General features: G+C 46.1%; 1 protein-coding gene across 15 annotated transcripts in view; it reads left to right on the plus strand.

Moving 5' to 3' along the window:
* SLC39A11 (solute carrier family 39 member 11) overlaps positions 1-22,575 on the plus strand; it is a 353,551-nt gene that overhangs the window by 273,889 nt on the left and 57,087 nt on the right. For all 15 annotated transcript variants that reach the window (XR_004311658.1, XM_032456952.1, XM_032456958.1 and 12 more), the window contains one exon: positions 21,271-21,340. Coding sequence is in view for 14 of the 15 variants with exons in the window: in XM_032456952.1 (XP_032312843.1) it covers positions 21,271-21,340 (70 nt within the window). In the remaining variant the exon portion in view is untranslated. The remainder of the gene's footprint in view (positions 1-21,270; positions 21,341-22,575) is intronic.

Below are 22,575 nucleotides of genomic sequence, written 5' to 3' on the forward strand. Positions count from 1 at the left end.
AGCCCCGGAAACCAGGTCTCCTCATACAGCTCAGCAAGGTTGGGGTAGGATGGTAAAAAGCTCTTTTCATGGCAAATGCAGCTGGGTAACAGGAAATCAGAGGTGAAAGGCTCTGCATTCCAAGAGAAAGATCACAAAAATCCTAGAGCTTATGGATTTGACCCACAAAAGAGCGGGAATATAATCCACAAAAGATGAAAACTCTAATTTGAAAAGATACACGTACCCCAGGGTTCATAGCAGCACTATGAACGATAGCCAAGACATGGAAGCAACCTAAGTGTCCATCCACAGATGACTGGAAAAAGAAGTTGTGATACACACACACACACACACACACACACACACACAGAGGAATATGACTCAACCATAAAAAATAATGAAATAATGCCATTTGCAGAGAAACGGATGGACTTAGAGATGATCATACTAAGTGAAGTAAGCCAGACAGAAAGACAAATATTATATGGTATCACTTATATGTGGAATCTGAAAAATAATACTAATGAATTTATTTACAAAACAGAAAGAGACTCACAGACATAGAAAACAAACTTATGGTTACCAAAGGGGAAACAGAGAGGGATAAACTAGGAATATGGGATTAACAGATACACACTACTATATATAAGCTAGAGAAACAACAAGGACCTACTGTATAGCACAAGGAACTGTATTCAATATCTTGTGATAACCTATAATGGAAAGAATCTGAAAAAGAGTATGTATATGTGTATATATAAAACCGAATCACTTCGCTGTACACCAGAAGCTAACACAATATTGTAAGTCAACTATACTTCAATTTAAAAAAATGCCTTAGTCTGTGACAACTCTAAGACATTTGGGTATCTGCCTCCCAAACCTTCATTAGATGAGGAAGAGAAACTAAATGGAATGTGAAAGAGAAAGGGCCAACTCTCCTTGGGCCTCCTGACAACCGGGAGATAGGAAAACACATGCCTTAACAATGGCCTGGACATAAAATTGATGACCACATGTCATTCAGACAGACGCCACCTCAATCAGCAGACCAGCTGGGTGGCTCTAATGAGGACTTGACATCCCCTCCTACCTCCAGATGTCTGAGGCCATCATGTTTCGTGTCCTCACAAGGTAATGAATGTTTCTGAGATAATTCTGAGTCATCAGTGCAGAAAGTAAATTAAATTAAATTAAGCCTGCAGGAAAATGAGCTGTTCTTTGAGAACAACTTCTGTCAAAATAAAGGAAAGTATCTGTGCTTAAGGACGGACCCTCAGCTAGAGGAAAAACTGTGTTAATGACATCATCTGGCTCCCCCGAGGTTCTGGGTAGCTGCGTCTCACTCCCCTGGGGCACGTGCGCTGATCTCGGTGGCCGGCTGTGCGCACGGCAGTGTGGTCCACTGGCTGAGGCCAAGGCTGGCTGGTCAGCTCCTGAGTCTTGCTGTGTCCGCAGAGCTGTGTGCACTTGGCCGAGTTCCATCCCCTTTCTAAGCCTTCGTGGCCCTCTCTGTGAAATGGTGGCCTGATACTATCTCCCTTGTAAGGATGAATGAGAAAATGTGCGTGAAGCACAGTGCTTGTCCCAGAAACTTCCATCACTAATTGTACTAGTTTCCTGGGGCTTCTATAACCAAGGGTCACACACCGGGTGGCTTAGAACAACAGAGGTTTATTCTCTTACAATTCGGAGTCTGGAAGTCTGAAGTAAGGGTGGTCGTAAGGCTCCCTCAGAAGGCTCTGGGGCTGCTCCTTGGCTCTTCTAGTTTTCTGGTGGCTGTTGGCAATCCTTGGTGTTCCTTGGCTTGGAGATGCATCCTTCCACTCTCTGCCTCCATGTTCACGTGGCCTTCTCTCTGTGTCTGTGTGCCTCTATTTTCCCTTCGTATAAGGACACCAGTCATCGGATGTAGGACCCACCCTAATCCAGTACAACCTCATCTTAACTAATTGCACCTGCAAAGACCCCGTTTCCAAATGAGATCATATTCTGAGGTTCAGGGTGAACATGAATCTTGAGCAGACACTACTCAGCCTGGCACACTAGTCCCTAATGTGATTCACAGTTTTCTGAGCAGGTCCTGCAAATACATAACTCCTTGCCCCACCCCCGCCTCTCCCCTCGAAGCCGCAGGAGACCTGACCCTATCATGGGACTTGCTTCATTTGGCAGGAAGGATGTCCTTGTTGGAATTGTTGTTGTTTTAGGTGTTACTTAAATACTGAAGACTGAGTGTGACTGCAGGGATTCAATGTACAAAGCAGGTCCGCTCTTGACTTCGGCTGGTCCTCACAGTCTCCCAGAGATGTAGGCAGATCAGACAGCCCCATATTACGAATGGAAAACGTGCGGTTGAGAAAGGTCATGTAGCTAATAAACTGCAAATGTCGACTTTAAAGCCGGAGCCCTGGACTCCTGGTATTGAGGCAGGTGGTGGCCAAGTGAGAGGCAGAATCCTTGCTTTACCGTGGACAAGATGTTATGTTGGCAGGTGACTTCACCTCTCTGGACCACGACAAGTTTCGCACCTGTAGAGTGGAGTGGATAACATCTTCCTTGAAATGCCACTGTGGGAATTGAATTAGACCACGTGTGTGTCATGCCGGGACTTGCCCAGTGAGTGCTGGTTTCTCTTCTTCTCCATCTAGCTGTTGTCTTATCAACAGCCTGTCTCTAGGTTTTGCTTAATGCCTTGCCTGCATGATCCCAGGATGGTTTACATTTGGGAAGGTCAAGTGCAGTGGTGGGGGTTCGTGGGAGGGGGAAAGAATGGAGGCATTAGCTGTGGGTCCCTGCAGGATCCAAGTGTCTGTTCAGGGTGGGCACCAAGTGGATTTCCCTGGCGGGGGTTGGGGTGGGGAGTGTTACTCCACTCTGCTATCTGACACTTACAAACGTGTATCCCCGTCTTGCTGTTTGTAATCACATCTCCCCCAAGGGGGAGGGGTGCAGTCTGGCCCATCTGTATCTCCCAGTTCTTCTTGGAGGAGCTGGATCGCAAGAGAGTTAACGTGTGTCAGCTCTGTGGGCACTGCCTGGAAGAGAAGGTTGCATAAATAACTCAGAGCCACAGGGGGACCTGTGGAAGCCGTGGTGGAGGAGCTCTGTGTGAATATCCATGATCGTTCAGAAATAAGTGTAAATATAGAGCCAAGAGAACACCAAGCTCTCCTCAGGAGCTGAAGAGCAGGAGTTAAAATCTCACCCCCAGTGTCATGCCCAGCTCCAAAGAAGAGAGTTAGCTTGGTCCTTCAAGGCAGAGTCTTGCCTTAAGCTCAGGGTGGGGATGATTCCTGTGTGATGAGTCTTGAGGGCTCCCCCACTGAAATTATCCAGTACCTTGCAGCCTGGCTTCCTGCAGCTGCCCCCGGGTAATTATTTCCTCTGACTGGTACAGCTCGGCCATGATGGTCTCACAGGATGCGATCCCTTAGGAAAGACTTTGTTTGCTGGAGGCTTCTGTTAAGGTGCAGATCTTCCCGCTGGGTCAGCTGTGTATGTGCTTAGCTCTTTTTACCTCAAGTTGTGCCCTTGACCTGGTTCCCCAACGCCTCCAGTAGACAGTACTAGAATCGATCTCACACGCTTGTTACAAATACAGCTTCCCTGCCCCTTCGGTGTGTGTTTTTGAGGCGGATGTGTTTTGAGCCCATCCAAGGACCAGTGGGGCACCCCAGCTGCCTGGAAACCGGACTGCAAGGGGCCAGGGATCTCTAGTGGTACCCCAGGCTTAGAACCACAGAAATGGCCATAGAGGCAGGGATGAAGGTGCTACTTGGGCTGAGCTCCACAGTGTAGGGTGTTGGAGGGATGGAAAGGGGGTTGTTGAAAGCAAGTGGAGCAAAGCAAAGGGCTGGGGTGGTGGGACAAATGGGCACTCAAAACATCAGCAAGAGCTTTCTTTCTTCCCTCCGCTGCATAGCCAGGCTTTGTTACTCCCTTGACCGTGGGTACCTGAAATTTAGACAGGCTTGAATCAGAAGATGGTACATCCAGTGTGAAACAGAACAGAGGGGAGAGGTCTCAAAGCCTGAGCCTCATGGAGAGAGAAAGAAGGGGGGGAGAGAAAGAAGACAGCATTTTCTGAGCTCCTAGTCACCGTGGGCTAATGGGATGTTCCTCCGACTTCGACTTAGGAAGAAGAATAAAACAATCTAGCTTCAGTGGCAAATGTATACAGTTAGCTTCAGACAGATGGGAGATGTTCAAACCGGAGGCCACTATTTCCTTTTCAAAGAAGGTTTTTAATTTTTAAAATAAAGAACAGGGCACAGAAGTGGCCCATTTGTCAGCCATTGATTGGGACACTGCCTGGCTGATTGAATTCTTAGGGCCAACTGATGCCCCCAATTAGTGCAAGATTGGGAGCTCCCCCCCAGGCATGACTTCAGACTAGTCTGTTTTCCTTTCTTTGGTGAAAAGGGGTCTCAGCAGGGTCTTCGCTGGCTGAGGTTATTCCAGGGAGATGTCGCCTTGGCCAATTTAATTACCTGCTGCTCTGTTTTGCTTTTGCAAAACAAAGAGCTGCAACTGAAGACCTGTTATTTGGTTGCTTGGCAACTGGTGCTTTTACTACCCAAAGTCGTCACTGAGCCCTTCTGGGGGGGCTAGGCGAGCCACCACAAGCTCTCCTGGGTCATTAATTTCTCAGGAGCCAGGCATAAATCAATGGAGCAAGAAAATGAAGGTTTTGTGGTTGCAGACAACTTGAATCCCTGCAAGGAACACAAGCCTCTCTGGTCCCCGCCTCTGGCTCCAGCTATCTGTTGCAGGAGATCACCCTTGTTCATTTGCATTTCCACGGACCACTTCACCCTGCAGGTGTGAGGATCCAGAGAACAAGGGAAACCGTGAATGATGCTGTGACATCTTGCAACCAAAGAGCCGTGGTGGCCCAGGGTGGTTGGTTGGAAGCCCAAGTGGCTTTGACTTCAGAGTTGTCCCTGCTAGTCCCTCTGGCCTTGTTAGTATCATCCCTTGCTCTTCGGCTTTTTAATTACACGATCAGGCTGATAGGAAATATTCATGCGCCCAGTGCAGGCTTCTTCGGTGCGCCAAACTGCTGCTACCAGTTCAGAAGCTGCGGGAAAGGTTGGTGTTGTGGCCTCCAGCCCCCGCCCTCCTTGAAGAAGTGTCTGCCTTGTTCACGGTTAAGCCTGAAGTGTTTTCCAGGTCGACAGGTCAGTGATGGTAAAGTTGTTCAGGTCCTCTCCTACTGGTTATGGAGGTCAGCCTGGTGCCAGGGCCACTGGTGCCCGGTCACAGCCCGTGCTTTCGGTCACACTACAGCAGTCATCACACCACGATATCCTGTACGTGTGTCAGAGGAAGTCGGTGTCTCCCTGTCTGTGGCAGACACCTCTCAAAGCAGCAAGCCAGTCCAGTCCAGGGCTAAAGCCTGCCTCTCCTCAAGTTCATTTCAGGACAGTTTGTGCCAGGGGAAGGCATCTCTAAGCAACTCCTTCAGATCTAAGAATATATGTGCGTTTCTCTCTTTCCTCTTTCCCTTCTTCTCTATGTTGATCGTTCCCTCTGTTCATTTTACTCACTTGTTTCACTCATTCGTTCACCTGTCACGAGCCAAGCCCTGTGTTGTGGGCAGCCCGTTGGCAGTGTGGGTAACAAAACACCAACCTGAACTCTGGAGTTTTGCGGCTCATTCCCGCTTACCTTCTCTTCCTGTCTCTCCCCCGAGCTGAGTCCTGCCAGGTGGGGGCTGGCTCCTCTTCTTCATTTCATCACTTCACCAGAACCATGGACAGCGTTTTCTCGAGCGGACTCAGTCATGCTACGCATGGATTTGAAATACTCACTGCGTGGCTTCCAGAGCCATGGAGACAAAGGAGCTGCCCAAGGCAGGGCTGTGGGGCAGCCCAAGTAGCTTAGAGGCCTGGCAGGGGGAGGGAGTACCATATATTAAAAAATCAAGAAAAATAAAGGGCAAGGATATATGTCATGGTGCTATATCTGGGGGTACTGATGGGCTGGAAACCTGGAAGGTCTTGAACTTGGATGAGTCAGTAAGGGAACAGACTACTCAGGCATAATGAGGAAGGAACAAGTAGGGCTGAAGGATGGGAACTGCCCTTGCTGGGGTGAAGGGATGGCAGGACTTCAGGTGGGGCTATCGAGGAGTAATGTAGACAAAATGTCTAGAGTCAGCCTGACTCAGCCCTCCTGAAGATCCGTCTTGCAGTGGAGGATTGAACCAGCCCTTTTATTGTTCAGTGTTGTTGCAAAGGGCTCATGAGGAGGAGGGAGAGCCCCGGGAAATAGCTTTTCATCTCAGGTGTGGCACCAGGCCAGGTGAATGAATGACCTGGAAGAATAAAGAAAAAGTGTCTAGACACTCTTATTTCAATGAAGAAATGGGCAGGGGAGAGAAGAAGGATGTGGCAGGTTGAGATGGGAGAAAGCCCCACTTCCTGCAAGGAAAGGAGCATTGTGGTGTGGAGACATGCCCACCCTTTCAGAGACTCACTCTTTGCGTTACCACTCTCCTTTTCCCTCCAGGCTTTGAACATCATCTCCATCTCTTTTCTTGGTGACCTGTTGGTTGCATTTTAAAAAATTAACACGGTGTGAGATGTTGTTACATTTTCCTCCATTGTTTCACATCTAAAAGACAAAAAATCATTCTCTCTGTAAATCATGCATTGATTTTTCTCATTTCTATGCTGCATTTGGCCTGAGCCTTGGCTACTGGGCACATTACAGCACCGTCTTATTTTATTAGGAATCAGAGCCGTGTGCTTTATTATCCATTGTCCTGTCTTCTCATTGATGGCGCCTGGTGTGAAACCGGAGGCGGCTGCAGGAAACTTTAAGGATAATCCATCAGATCATGAGACTCTCAACTCTGCGGTTCTGTCATCCAGAGCAAGGCTGATTCATGGGGAGAGGAGGCAGCCTCCTGCGAGGGGAGCCTGCAGGGCCAGGCGTGCTAGGATTCCCCCTTTCCTCCCCGGGTCACCTCCTGTAAAGCAAACACACCAGTGAGTCTCAGTGCACATCTGTGCTTCTTAGCTCCTCATTGTTCCTTGAAGTATGGGGCTGTTTTTAGGATTTTTTTTTTAATGAGCAGAACATAAAAAGTATAGAACAGCACCTGGTGTGTAGTAAATGCTAATTGATGCTGACTATGATTTTTTATCATCATTAATTGAAACCAAATTATATATTTATGACAGTCCCTTGCAGTTTACTCATGTGCAAAATGAGGATGAGAATGACAGCCTGCCTTGGAGGTGTGAGATAGGTACATGTTTGCCATCACCAGGAGCTTAATACACATTTATTAAAATGGAAACTGTAAGGTCTGTCTGTAGAAATTTGAGGCTTTTTTTTTAGCTGCTTGTCCAAATGCGTATGCTGTTCTGCAGGGTGTTTATTGGCTATTTCACTCTTTTGACAATGTTGTGTACTCAGGTCCTCCAAGGAGCATGTGCCAAGAAGGGATTAGAGATACAGATTTGTTGGGGGAAGTGCCTGTAAGGAGAAAGAGGAGGGAGCAGGAGGTGGCAGGGAGAGCCTTCAGCCTGCAGTGCAAGCCTGGCACTGGTGAAAGGAGAGGCAGAAGGAAGGCGGACTGTGGTAGAAGAGCCTCCAACCACAGCACAGTCCCAGGAATGTTTCAGTTGGGACAATGTAGGGGAGGTCGCTGAGCCAAAGGCATCTTGTGAGATGTCTCCTGCCCTGTACTGCAGATCTTCCTGCCCCCGTGCTAAGTCACTGGCTGGGAGCAGCTGGGGATGGTGCAGGGTTGGGGGGATGTGGTGGTGGTGTATTCTGAAGAGCAGCAGCTGCGGTCATCACTCACCATGCTTCCCATAGCAGGAGAGCTGAAGGCTGCATTTTCATGGCCACCACAGATGGTCAACCTAGGACAGGCTGTAATCTCTAAAGACATGGAATGGAATGTCTCTGCTTTTCTTTTTTCCCACTTTGGTTTCTACTGCTTATTGGTGGACAGAGCTCTGGGCGTGTTTGCGGAGGCTTCCTCAGGAGGAAGCCGGAGAATGGGCATGCCCTGGGGATGGGAAGCCTGGAGTTAGAGGGAAGACTAGTGGTTACCAAGTACTGATGGCGCTGTCCAGTGGCCCTAGTGCTGAATTCTGATAGACAGCTAGTTACGTGAGGAACCAGCTGCTTCCTAAAAGAACTGGCATCCCAGGAAAATTCTGAATACATTTGACACAACCTTTGGTAGATAAGGAAACTGAAGATAAGAACCAGAATGACAGATTTAATCTACCACCACCGCTGTTTTGTTAGTGGCCAGATCTGAGAATTCTCCTTTGGTTTTCTGGTTCCAGGACTATTGTCTCAAGTGCCCTGAGGGTCACTGTAGTTTAGTGGAAAGGTAATGTAGCTAGAAATTTGAATGTCTGGACTGGGATCGTAACTTCCTAAAGAATTTGCTGAGTGGTTCATTCAACAACGTATCAGTGTTAACCATGCTCAGTGCTGTTGAGGATTACCAAGGCATTAAGAACAGATTCCTGTCCCCAACGTGCCTACAGTTCTCATCACCAGCCTAGCCTACCTATATATTGATTCTCCACACAGATCAAGGGTTAAGGGTGATATCTAGAAATACTGCTGTCTCTCAAGTACCTAAAGCAATCCCCAGCCCAAATACAGTTTGGTGTAGCCATTATGGAAAACAGTATGGAGATTCCTCAAAAAACTAAAAATAGACTTAACATATGATCCAGCAACCCCACTCCTGGGCATATATCTTGAGGAATCTCTAATTTGAAAAGATACATGCACCCCAATGTTCATAGCAGCACTATTTACGATAGCCAAAACATGGAAGCAACCTAAATGTCCATTGACAGATGACTAGATAAAGAAGCTGTGGTATATTTATACAATGGAATACGACTCAGTGATAAAAAAGAATAAAATAATGCCATTTGCAGCTGCATGGATGGACCTGGAGCATGTCATTCTAAGTGAAGTAAGCCAGAAAAAGAAAAATACCATATGATCTCACTTATATGTGGAATCTTAAAAAAAAAAAAAAGACACAAATGAAGTTATTTACAAAACAGAAACAAACTCACAGACACAGAAAACAAACTTATGGTTACCAAGGGGGAAAGGAGGTGGGAAGGGATAAAAATGTGAGTTCAAGATTTGCAGATACTAACTACTATATACATAACATAGGTAAACAACAAGTTTCTGCTGTATAGCACAGGGAATGATACTCAATATCTTGCAGTAACCTATAATGAAAAAGAATATGAGAAGGAATATATGTGTATGTATATGACTGAAACATTATGCTGCACACCAGAAATTGATACAACATTGTAAACTGACTATATTTCAACTAAAAAAAAAAAAGGCAATCCCCAGCCCAGTGTAGATGCTGAATAAATTCTCAGTGAGCAAATCAGCAAAAGAAATACTTGCAGTAAAATAGAAATACTTTCAGTAAAGTGCAATTGAAATTCTGGTGAAGGAGAAGTAGAGAGTGCTGTGGGCGCACAGAGTGGGCGTGCCTGACCTAGTTTGGGGGCGAGGGCAGTTTTCTTTGAGGAAGTTAGATGAAAAACTGAAATCTGAAAGACAGGTAGGTGTTAACTAGCCAGACAGAGTGGAAAGAGGAAGAGCCACAACCAGAGGAAGCAATGGTCCAAAGGTCCTGAGGTTGGAGGAAGGATGACTATTTGCAAGTAGTCCAGGAAGCTGGAAGGTGGAGAGAACCCAGGGTAAGACAGACCAGGCCAGACGGGGCAGCTTTCCACTTGCACATCTTCCTAAGTGCAGAGAGAAACTGCTGGAGAACAATGCCGAGGTCTGTGTTTTCAGAAGTGCCATTGACTCGGCAATTCCACTCCTAAGTGTATACCTCAGAGAACTGAGAGCAGGCGCTCAAACAAACACTCGTGCGTGAATGTTCACAGCACAATTCACAGCGGCCAAAAGGTGGGGGGCAAGTCACTGTCCATCAGTGGATGGTGGATAAACAAAACGTGGTCGTTCTTACCCATTATCTGCCCCATGTAACGGAGTGTTACTCAGCCATAAAGTGAAGTGCCGCTAAATGCTACGACGTGGATGAACCTCGGAAATATTGTCAGTGAAAGAAGCCAGACACAAAAGGGTGTTTTCTTTTTTTGTACTGTATGATCCCCTTTGTATGAAATATCCAGAATAGGCAAACCCATAGGCACAGAAAGCAGACTGGTGGTTGCAGGGGCTGGGGTGAGGGGAAGGAGCAGGGAGTGGCTGTTTAATGGGGATGGGTTTTTCTTCTGGGGGGATGAAAATGTTTCAGAACCAGATAGAAGTGATGGTTGCACTAACACGGCGCATGCACGAAATCCTTCTGAATTGTAGACTTTGAAGTAGTGGCTCTTGTACTAGGTGAATGCCACCTCAGTAATAATAATGGTAATAATGCTCTGTTGGCTTCAGTTGTTCAGTGTGGAAGGAAACTCTCAGGAAGTGTTTGTTGGTGATGATACCTATGGAGGGAACAGCTAAGACAGCCTCGTGTGCCCAGTTACCTTGGCGGCACAAACACTGCCCTGCTTGAGTCCATCCTTATGGGCTTGGAGGTGGAGGGCTGAGCCTCCCATGGCCAAGCCAACCCACGGGACGTCATTGCCGATGTATCCATCAGCCCATTCTTACCTTCAGACTGGCAAAGGTAGTGGAAGGCACCTTCACCCCTGTTTCACAGGTAGCGAAACTAGGTGCCTGTCTGGGGTGGGTGCAGCTTCTCTGGCTGTTGGCCCACAAGACAATAAAAAAAATGAGTGATTTCTTTACCCTGCTTTCTAGAAGCTAAGCAGACTCAGGAAAACCAAAAGTTCCAAGGACTGAAAAAGACTACATTTACCAAGAAAACATGTTTTTAATGACTAAATTACTAGGTTTTCTTCCACCCATTGAGGGGTAGGGCTTTGATTAGACCCTCTTTGGGCTACAGTTCCTTCGAGATTGATTGTCTTTCTCCCTTTACCTGAACAAGGGACGGTGGTTTCAGCCTGCATCCCATAGCACTTTATAGTTTAAAGGGGAAACTTTCGTGGACACCATCTCCACAGACCCTCACCGCAGCCTTGTGGGGTGGGTACTTTATCACCTTCCCTGGTCTAGCGCAGAGGCTCCTGGGACCCTTCAAGACTAAGTGATTCAGGGAGGGACAAATGACTGATAAATGATCTGAGGCCATGTGGCATCATCCTTATTCTTAAACTGCATCCCACATTCCACCATAAGACCACCACTCAGACACCAGGAGGCTGGAATGTCCTGGGTGTTCTGGTCCTTTGCAGTTGAAGAAGAGGGTCCCGTTTGAGCAAGGATGGAGGGGAGGCCTGCAGAGAGTCTGAGGAAGTGAGATCAAGGCAGCACACACCACTCCTTTGGGGGGACCCCGACAACAGCATATCCAAGACGCGTCCTGCGTCCTTCTTGAAGGCTGGGCTTTGCTGACTCACTACCTCTGGCTCTCCGAAGGCTGAATCTGTATCTTCTGTCCCCATCTGCCCATAGCTTGCCCCACAATGGAGCCTGGTCTCTGATTAACAGTGGATCCCTGGTATTCTTTCCTCCTCCTCATTCTGCAAATACTTCTGAGCTTCAGCATTTTGTTTGAGCTCTTGCATGGAGATGCGTTAGCAAGGCTTGAACGTGGGGGGCCTGGGGTGGAGCTGGGTGAACACGACGTCTTATCCTGCTTACTTTGGTTGACTTTAGCACTCTACAGGTCGCGTGGTTATACAGATTAGGCCCGGACACGGTGCTAGGCAATGGGACAGAGTGGCTGTTGATTGGACAGCTGTGTGATAAAGGGGCATCAAGCCCAGTGAAGGAGGAGAGTCAAGTAGGAGATCGGGCAGGTGTTTGCTAGTGGATTCTACTCCAGGATGTTCCCAGGGGGGACGTTGGAAGACAGACCACGGAGTGACCCAGTGGCATGGGTGGCAGCACGAGTTCACAGCCTCCCCAGGGAGAACGGTGATGCGCATTGCCTGTGGAGCTGGTTCTGATGTGGCTGTGGGCTGGGGGCTGTGTTGCTAACTTCCTTGATCCTGAATATCCGGTCTCAGTAAAAATGAAAAGATGCGTCTTGTGTTGATCACGTCAACCCCACTAACGTCTCAAAACTTGTTAAAATTGTTTCTCAATCGTGGGCGAGTTTTCTGCTGAATCATCCACATTTTCTCCCTCAGTGCCCCGAGATAGTGCCTGGATGGAGCTGGTGGGGTCAGAGTCCATCATCCGCTCAGCAGCCTTGGGACAGCTCAGTATCCCACCTGGAAACCGAAGCTGTCTCTCTGTCTTAGAGCCCAGGGCCCAGTTCTTAGACGGGTGGGAGCAGCAGGCTCAGACAGCTCCGACTTTGCAGAAAGCAGAGTAATTCCTTGATGTCTTTTCTAAACAGCATATACGAAAATATGCTCCACAAAAACCATGTATCATGGGACCTGGCAAGAAAAAGAAGAGAAAAGGATTCCATGGCCACAGACTCTGCAGATTCACAGAACATGCATACCAGCCAGAGACGTCTGCTTACATGTGCACACACAGTTACATGTACACACATGCATGTGCATATATGCGCACATATAAATACATACACGTGTACATATATGCACACAAGTGCGTGTGTGCATACATATAAACATGCATACACACAGGGGTGTATATGTATTTTATATTTCATAAATGCTCAGCAGGAGGCTAAACCCGCACTCCGCAGATTCACTTCGGGAAGTGCCTAGACCTCTCTCTGTTTAGCCATTTTAAGTGGGTTCCAGGTAAGCTAGACTTTTGACTGGAATTATAGGCAGAGCCAGGCTTGTTTGAAAATATTTCACCCACTGGACAAAACCTTAAAAGGCACGTCCAAAGCAGCATTGCAGATGGAAATGCCCGCAGGTGTCAGGCAGGCAAAGGAATATGAGACTGGGCTAAAATGTAAGCATCAAGGGACTGATGGAGTCTTCAGCAACTGGGAAGGCTCGCCCTGCCTCAAGGCGTTCGACATTTCAAAGCTGTGAACCTCTTTCCACATCAAGCTAAACTCTGCCGTAAATCCAGCACAGCCTGCCAAGAGGAGGGCGTGTGACCTTTCCCTACTTGGGAATGGAACATTTTGGAATAAATAAATTTAGGTTTGGGAGAGAAGTCAATCATTTAAATGTCCTGTGGCATATCAACTATGACATCCCTCAAGTTGCATTTTCCGCCTCTGCCCCCGTAATTCTGTTACAGGGAGCCCCAGTTCACAAGTAACTAATTACAAGGGGGGTGCTTCCTGGTAGAGTCAGGAGCTGGCCACCTCTGTCTTCTCTTACTCAGTTCTTTATATCTAAGTTCAGAACATTGCATTTACTTTTGTTAAATGCCAAATCTGAGCTAAATGTCCTACGTCTTTTTCCACCCTTTGAGATTTCTATAGAGCACATAATGTTTTGGATTTCCTGTTCTCTCATAATTTTTCCTTTTATGTTCCCACTAAAGTCGTTGAGATTAATATTGCATGGACAGTGGCGACAACCGGGCCATGTAGCTTAGGTCTACCTATCTTCCCCCGCCCCCAGGATTGCATCACTTTATTAATTTACACCTACAGTATAGTCGCTCAGCCGGTTAGGAATTCGTTTACGTGCACCCTGATGCTGCCGTGTTATTTTCTTTTGTTCATATGGTATCATGAAAATCAAAAACCACGACGAAATCCAGATACAACAGAATTTTTTATCCTTTGCCATCTCCTGCTCTACCAGCTAAAATTCAATCAAAAGAATTTTGTAGTTAGTTTGAGATGAATTATTTATGAATCCACGCTGCTGCTTCTAGATCACCAGCCCTGTCTGTGAGTTTGTTTGTTTTAGAGATTCGTGAACTAGACTTTTAATAATCTATCCTCAGTAGGGGGAGGGTAGAGCTCAGTGGTAGAGCACATGCTTGGCATGCACGAGGTCCTGGGTTCCATCCTCGGTACCTCCATTAAAAAATAAATAAATAAATAAACCTAATTACCTCCCCTTGCTTCCCCCCCCAAAATTAATAAAAAGTTAAAAAGATAATTTAAAAAAGTCTATTCTTGATATTTTTGGTGGACGATTGCTAACAATTTCTTTGGTCACATGATTCCTGTCTTCCCTTGAATCAAGTCTTAACCTCTTCTTGCCCTCAAGATTTTAGTTTCATCCTACCCCTCAGGGCGAAGCTCGTTTATTATTGTTTATTATTGAAGTATAGTTGATTTATAATATTACCTTAGTTTCAGGTGTTACAACATAGTGATTCACAATATTTAAAGATTATGCTCCATTTATAGTTATTATAAAATATTGACTATGTTCCCTGTGCTGTACAATATATCCTTGTAGCTTATTTATTTTATACACAGTAGTTTGTACCTCTTCATCCCCCACCCCTATCTTGTCCCTTCCCACTTCCTTCTCCCCACTGGTAACCACTGGTTTGTTCTGTGTATCCCTCAGTCTGTTTCCTTTTTGCTATGCTCACTAGTTGGTTTTAATTTTTAGATTCCACATACAAGTGAGAACATAGAGCATTTATCTTTCTTTGATTTTTTTCACTAAGCATAATACTTTCTAAGTCTATCCATGTTACTGCAAATGACAAAATTTCATTCTTTTTTATGGCTGAGTAGTATTCCTTTGTGTATATACCAGATTTTCTTTAACCATTCATCTGTTGATGAACATGTAGGTTGCTTCCATATCTTGGCAATTATAAATAATGCAGCTGTGAACATTGGGGTGCATGTATCTTTTGAAATTATGTTTTTGTTATGTTTCTGCTGGATCATTTGGTAGTTCTATTTTTAGTTTTTTGAGGCATCTCCATGCTGTTTTCCACAGTGGCTGCACCCATTTACTTTCCCACCAGCAGGGTGCAAGAGTTCCCTTTTCTCCACATCCTCACCAGCATTTGTTATTTATAGTCTTTTTGATGTCAGCCATTATGACAAGTGTGAGGTGATATCTCATTGTGGGTCTGATTTGCATTTCTCTGATGTTTAACAATGTTGAGCATCTTTTCATGTGCCTGTTGGCATCTGTGTGTCATCTTTGGAAAAATGTCTATTCAGGTCTCCTGCCCATTTTTTCCATTCAGTTGTTTCTTTTTTTGATGTTGAGTTGGATGAGCTGTTTATGTAGTTTGGACATTAACCTCTTTTCAGTCATATCATTTGCAAATATTTCTCCCGTTCAGTTCACTTTGTTGATGGTTTCTTTTGCTGTGTGAAAGCTTTCAAGATTAATTAGTGAAGCACTTTTAAATCTCAACCTTGTTTTTAGAACACTGACCCCCACTGGGACCATGACAACATCACCTGTGCCTTCCACGTTCCCCTCCCCTGTCTGCTGGTTCCCAGCTCTCCAGAGATCGCACGTGTGTTGCGCATCTCCCTCCTAGGAAACACGGGATTGCTCGTGCCAGGCAGGAGGGCACATTCTCCATGAGCATGGAAGTCGGTGATGAACCGGGTCAGGGGAGGATTCTCTGACTGCCTGCCCATCCATCTCTGACATTAATTAAAAGAAGGCCTCTGGGCTTGGAGCACCTTGCTGGATGAGTTGCATATTTTATTAATATGTGGCATTTATGCCGGACTCTAAATTTGCCAGGTGTTTTGCCATGATGTATGGAATCGTCCTTACCGCTCCTTTGCTGGGTGCGATGCCTCATTCGGCCAGCTGTCATCAGTTTGTTGCCAGCGCATGTTGAGATCCAAGGCTGTTCTCCCAACTCCTGTATTCTCTGCTTTTTTCACTCCTCTGCACCTTTTCTGCTTTTGTTGAGTAGTTTAAAGATACCCTTGCTTCATCTCGGTGGGTTTAGCCCTGACTTTCCTTCTAGCTTCTTTGCCGATCAGCCTTCCCTTAACTTACTTGCGGACTAATTCATAGACTCTTCGTGTTTCTCATCTATGACCCCAGCAGGTGTTTGAAGCCAGCCCTCCCTCCCCCCACCTGTTTTTTTCCTCCTCCCTTGGGGTCCCTGTGTATGTGTGGTCCTGCGTGTGTAGGTCTGACGTCCCTAATCAGACAGATCAGACCTGAGTTTCTATATGACAAACCCTCAGGGTGGGCACCACAGGGCAGGCTGTGTGAAAGGGAGCTCCAGTGGTTTGGCATTTAAACATCTAAGTCAGAGTTTGGTTCCCGTGTATTTAGGCCGTCTTCCCAGTGTGTTTCTATCCCATGTGTGTGAATTGTGTGTGTGCATGTGTGTGTGCACACTCACCTCTGCACGTGGTCCCTTTCACTCACACCACCGCTGCACCCCTGTGTGTGTGCCTGTGTGAGGTGATCTGTCCCCGGGAAAGGAGGCTTTCTGCCTCCTGTATCATGTTCCTGGCAGATGTCACCCCGGCTGCTCTCCATCATGCCGTGTGTTTCTGCTCAGGAAGCAGCAGTGTGAAGAACACGTTATTAAATCCTTTTTAACACTTGGTGTGTTGTCATCTAAAAACCCATGACACTTAACTTTGTCATTCCTGCTCTTTTCTCTGCCTTGAATGCCAAGACAAAGAAATAAACTCATCAAGTGAAATTTTAGGTTTGCCTGTTGGTGGAAATGGACTGTAGAACCACAGAAGAAGCCCTTTTGAGTTACCTGGTCCACCTGGTTCTGTATCTATGAATGCACTCCTGGAGCGAAGGACCACCAGACATAGGCAGAAAACCCAGAGAAGAGGAAAGAAGGAGCAAAACAAATAGGACAGCCTATCCCAGAGAAAATGGATAACCCAGGAGACCAAAGAGAAGATTGTAAAAATTCCAAGTAGTATGTTCGGCTGATTCAAGAGGGTACCATTATACCCATAAAACAAGAACTGGCAATCGTGAAAAAGGAATAATCAGAAACTAAGAAAGACTTCCTCAAAATTAATACTAAAATTGCTTAAATTTTTTTTTAAGTTTAATGGATAGACTGATAAGAATGTTCTAGATGAAAGGCCAAGCTGGTCATCTGGAAGGTTAAGTAGAAAACAAACCTTCAGTTCACAGACGGAAAGTCAAAGCTGTAAAACTGGAGGATAGAACATGCAGGGAAGTTTCTCCTACACTGGCAGTGCTCTGAGGCTGACCCACGGGGCTTGAACCTGGTCCTCACTCTATGCCTGTGTGCGGCTGTCTCTCCCAGCCAGTCTGCCACCTCCCTTCTGTCCCCAAACTACAGCTTTTCTGATATTTCAACACTGTCTTCCAGATCTCTCTTCCTAAACATGTTGAGCAAAGAATTACATTTCTAATTTTATACCTCTAAAAGGAGGTTCTAGATGGTGAACCACTTCAGGATGGGAACCCCATCTCCCACATCTCTTTGTATATCCTACAAAACGCCTGGCACCTCATGGCTATTTGATAGATATTCAGGGTGGTGGTGCCCAAATGGATACTCTTAAGGGCATGGATTCCCTTGGGTCCAAAGCAGGAAGGAGTCTTTTTTTTTGTAACATTTTTTATTGAGTTATAATCATTTTACAATGTTGTGTCAAATTCCAGTGAAGAGCACAATTTTTCAGTTATATGTGAACGTATATATATTCATTGTCACCTTTTTTTCTCTGTGAGCTACTATAAGATCTTGTATATATTTCCCTGTGCTATACAGTATAATCTTGTTTATCTATTCTACATTTTAAAATCCCAGTCTATCCCTTCCCACCCCCCGCCCCCTTGGCAACCACAAGTTTGTATTCTAAGTCTATGAGTCTGTTTCTGTTTTGTATTTTTTTTTTTTTTTTAGATTCTGCATATGAGCAATCTCATATGGTATTTTTCTCTCTCTTTCTGGCTTACTTCAGTTAGAATGACATTCTCCAGGAGCATCCATGTTGCTGCAAATGGCGTTATGTTGTCAGTTTTTATGGCTGAGTAGTATTCCATTGTATAAATACACCACATCTTCTTTATCCAGTCATCCGTTGATGGACATTTAGGCTGTTTCCATGTCTTGGCTATTGCAAATAGTGCTGCTATGAACATTGGGATGCAGGTGTCATTTTGAAGTAGGGTTCCTTCTGGATATTTGCCCAGGAGCGGGATTCCTGAGTCATATGGTAAGTCTATTCCTAGTCTTAATTATCTTCCTAATTTGCACTTTGGGTGGAACACCTGGGGTATGAGCTCCAGAGGGCATTGTTTCTTCTGCTTCTCTCTCACCCAGCAGGTTTTTTCTACCACTTGTTGGTCTTCAGTATCTACCTGAATCCCCTTGTCTGTGTATTTTTCCCGTGTGTAATTGGTCTTAGTCTCTCCTTAGTGTAGCTCTCAGGCATTCTTCCGTTTTCCATTCTCTTCCTTCAGTGCCCCTTCTTCCTCTCCATTCTAAGTCAAGGGGGAAGCTGAGTTGGCCACCACCCAGGGCAGTGAGTGCATTTGGCGGCTGGGGGTTGTGGTACCTGCTGTGGGCATGGCCAAGGTACAGGGCGGAGCAGAGGCGGGAGGCATTCACCTTGCTCAGAACCCCTTTAGGATACAGATATTCCGATGCCAGCCCTCGCCGCCCATGCCTGGGAGAAAAAACACAGCCCACATCAGCAACCTGGGGTGGTGGGGGGACCAGGGGACTGAGGTTCAAGCCTGACTCAGCCCTTCGATGCTGTGTCACTTGGGGCAAGCCCTTTCTCTCCCGCGTAAATTGGATGCCTACCCCTCCCCAACCTCCCAGAGCTGTTGTGAGCATTAAGTAAGTCAAGTGCGGGGGGGGGGGGCGGGGCTGCTTGCTGAATAACCAGAAGGGTTCCTTTGCTAATGAATGTGGGTTCTGTTGCTCTGGGCTGCACTATCATTTACATTAAAAATGACTAATTAGAGCAGAATCCTTAACAAAAGACCCACCAGCTGTTGTTTATGGTTTAGAAAAGCAAATTTTTTCAAAGGGATTTGCCCCTCTGATGTCAGGAAACCCCGGTGAGTCTCTCCCTAGCTTTTGATACCTGGTGAAGAACTTTGCCCTGAGGACCGACACTTACCGATGGGAGTGGGTTGTGGTCCGGGCTGTGGTAATACAAAACAAGGCTGAGAACATTAGGCTTGTAAGCACTGGGCTCCCCAAAGGGAGGAGACTGGCCAGATGGAAGCATCTCAGATGGCCTCTGACTTTATATTTTCAGAACCTTGGGCAGCTCCTGAGATTCCAGGGCAGCACAAAATGAGGGCTGCCTCCTCCCTGATAGATGGATGGAAAGGATGAAACCCTTAGCAGATCCATCATAGCCTGTCCTGAAATTCAGCTTTCTCTCATCTTGGACGCTCATTCTTTTTTTTTTTTTTTTCAGTTAAAATGTATTAGATTTACAACGTTGGGTTTGTTTCTGGTGTGCAGCATAGTGATTCAGTTATACGTATATATATATTTTTTTCATATTCTTTTTCATTATAGGTTATTACAAGCTATTGATTATAGTTCCCTGTGCTGAACAGTAAATCTTTGTTGTTTGTCTATTTTATATATGTCTATATATTTTATATATTTTATAGTAGTTTATATGTGTGCATCCCAGTGTCCTCATTTATCCCTCCCCCTCCCTTTCCCCTTTGGTAGCCATAGCTTTGTTTTCTCTGTCTGGGAGTCTGTTTCTGTTTCGTGAATAAGTTCATTTGTATCATTTTTTCAAAGGTTCCACATATAAGTGGTATTATATGGTATCTGCTCTCTGTCTGACTTACTTCACTTAGTATGATCATCTCTAGGTCCAACCTGTGTTACTGCAAGTGGCATTATTTCATGTTTTTTATGGCTGAATAGTATTCAGAAGACAAGCCCTTCTCCCTCGGTACGTTTTGACCCCTTCCCTCTTCATGAAGAAGCGTTCCTTCTGGCCCCAAGGCCTTGGTCTGGATTCTAAGCAATGTCGGTTGTTCTCTTTCCTATTCGTGTTGGGCCTGGACGCCCCCGTAGATGTCAGAGGGTGTCTTAACATCGTGCTTCTGTTCTACTGATCCCAGGTCACTGGGGCAGTTCCTTTTTCTTTTCTTTTTTTTTTTTTTTAATAGCCCTGCTTTCCTCTCCATCAGACACTATAGCCCAGCTTTGCTCTTCCCCATTCGATCACAGACAGGGCAGTGGTGACCTCGGCAACTCACTCCCACTGGGGAGGACTTGGAAGTTTGTCTTGCCCACTCCTTAGCCCCAGGCTGGTGTGAGACAGGCACGCCATCTCAGAGTGGACTGTGACGGTCTCCGCCATTCGAGGATGGGTCATCAAATGTGTGGGGTGACGTCACTGGGCAACCATGTCAACCTTGGGCTTGTTGTTCATGAGCCCGTTCAACCTGGCATGTTGAGGTCAGGGGTCAGCCAACTCTTTTTCTTTAAAGGGCCAGAGGGTAAGTATTACGGTTTTTCAGGCCATTCGGTCTCTGTTACTACTCATCTCTGCTGACGTAGCACAAAAATAGACAAGTTCATCAACAGTCCAGCACGGCTGTGTGCCAGTAAAACTTTATTTATGAATTTTCACTAGATTTTGAATTTCAGATAGTTTTCATGGGTCATGAAATACTATCGTTTCTTTGATTTTTTTTTTTTGACTATTTAAAAATGTAAAAATCATTCTTAGCTTGCAGGCCATTCAAGAATAGGCAGTGAGTGGGATGGCGTCTGCTGTCCCTTGGTTTAAGCTACTGTTCGGTGGATTTTTTGTTACTGGCGGCTTTGTGAAATCTTACACGACAAAGGGATGAACCTTTTTATTTTTGCAAGCCTTTTTTAATTGACAAAAGGATTAAAATGGTCAAATTTGAATGAACTGTGGGACTCAAAAACTTACAAGTTTCTCAGTGGCAAAGTCAACACATAATGGGAAAATTCAATGACATTGAAAAATGTAAGATTCATTCTTTTCATCAAGTTCCTTTACTTGCGTTTGCACAGTAGAGTGGCACACCCATTTCAGAGATTACCCTTAGCAAGGCCTTCTTTTAACTTGCATTGCGCCACATCAAAATGCTGTTGTCTCAGTATCTTATGGAAGAAGTGAAGAAATTGCCTAGTCTTAACAGCTGAGTAAATATAATCCTTTTGAGTAACCATAGGGTATGAAAGAAAAGACCATGGGGTTGGCCTGATGTGATGAAGTGTGTCGCTGGTTCCATGCTATCCCAGGGGTCAGGCCATCGCCCCGCCTTGATTGGACAGCAGTGCTAATCCAGCCCACAGGAGTCTGCTGGTTTTGGCTTCTGAACAAGCTTTGATTTTTATGTGCATGTATTATAGAAAAATTATTCCCAACCCTTCACACTTTTTTACTGTCTGTTTCAGAGGGTCTTGCTGTCGGAGTTGGATTTGGGGCTGTAGAAAAGACGGCGTCTGCCACCTTCGAGAGTGCCAGGTAAGCCAGCACCTAATGTCTTAGAGCTGCATCCCATGATGCTCAGAAGTGCTTAATGTCTTGGGTGAACCGTCTGCATGTAATTGCGCACCACCTCCAGCCCCACAGGTCTAAGACTGGTGTTGGCAAGGAGGAGGTCGGCTCAGCTCATACCTGAGAGAGGTACTCCATCAAAGAAGCAGGTTTACGCCATTTTCCAATGAACCATCTAGTGAGTGAAAACAAACGTCTTGAAAACAAAACATGCTTATAATTCCACACTGTTCTCCAAACCCTTTAAATGCATATATACGTTATAAAGACAGTATTCTGGGGGGATTGGTTCCAGGACCCGCCGGTGGACACCAAAATCCGCAAATGCTAAAGTGTGTCCGTCAGCCGTCAGTATCCACTGATTCCCTGTCTGCAGGTCCCGCATCCCCGAATTCAACCAATGGCGGATCGCAGGATCCAGGAGGGCCAACTGTATCATGAAGGCAACAGTTGACGGTCCTAACTGCTCCCTCCTTTTCGAAGCCCTCACTTTCTCTTTCTTGCCACTGGCCCCTCCTCTTTCCTCCTTCTGCTTCTTTCCAGGCCCCTTTTGAAACGTTGATGTTCCCCAACCGTCTCTGAGGCATCCTTTCTTCTCACTTAACGCACTCTCCTGGGGGATTCCTCCCCTTTCCCATGGCTTTATTTTCCATCTGCTTACTTGTGATGCACAAGTTGATCTTCAACCCAGGTGTTTCTCCCGAACCTATTCTTATGGGTCTGGCCACCTTCCAGATGTCTCCAACTGAGATGTTTCACAGGGTCCCCACACTCAGCATTTCCCAAGTTGAGCTGATCGCCTCCATGTGCAATCATGCAAAACCCGCCCCTTCCCCAGCGTTCCCCATCACCGCCATGGACCCGGTTGACCAAGCCAAACTCATCGCTACCCTCGATGTCTCATCTTCCCCTGGCAATCACCAGGCCTTGTGAATTCTTCCTCTCCTCTGCCTCCCCTGAATCGTAGGGTCAGATAAGGCTACAGCCTTGGGATCACAAAGAGGCACCCCGGAGATGAGCTATACGGTCCACACGTGCCCACAAAACCATGGATACTGTAGCCTCCAGGTTGAAGGAGGGCAGGGTGGAGCCTTCCATCCAAGGGCAGCAAACTCAGATGCCTTCGGGGGACTAAAGAGTAACAAGACTGAGCACAGACAGTCAGGTGGAGACAGGTGGGAATGGTGAGGAAGACAGGGAAT

This window comes from Camelus ferus, chromosome 16 (assembly GCF_009834535.1).
Source record: "Camelus ferus isolate YT-003-E chromosome 16, BCGSAC_Cfer_1.0, whole genome shotgun sequence".
NCBI lineage: Eukaryota > Metazoa > Chordata > Mammalia > Artiodactyla > Camelidae > Camelus > Camelus ferus.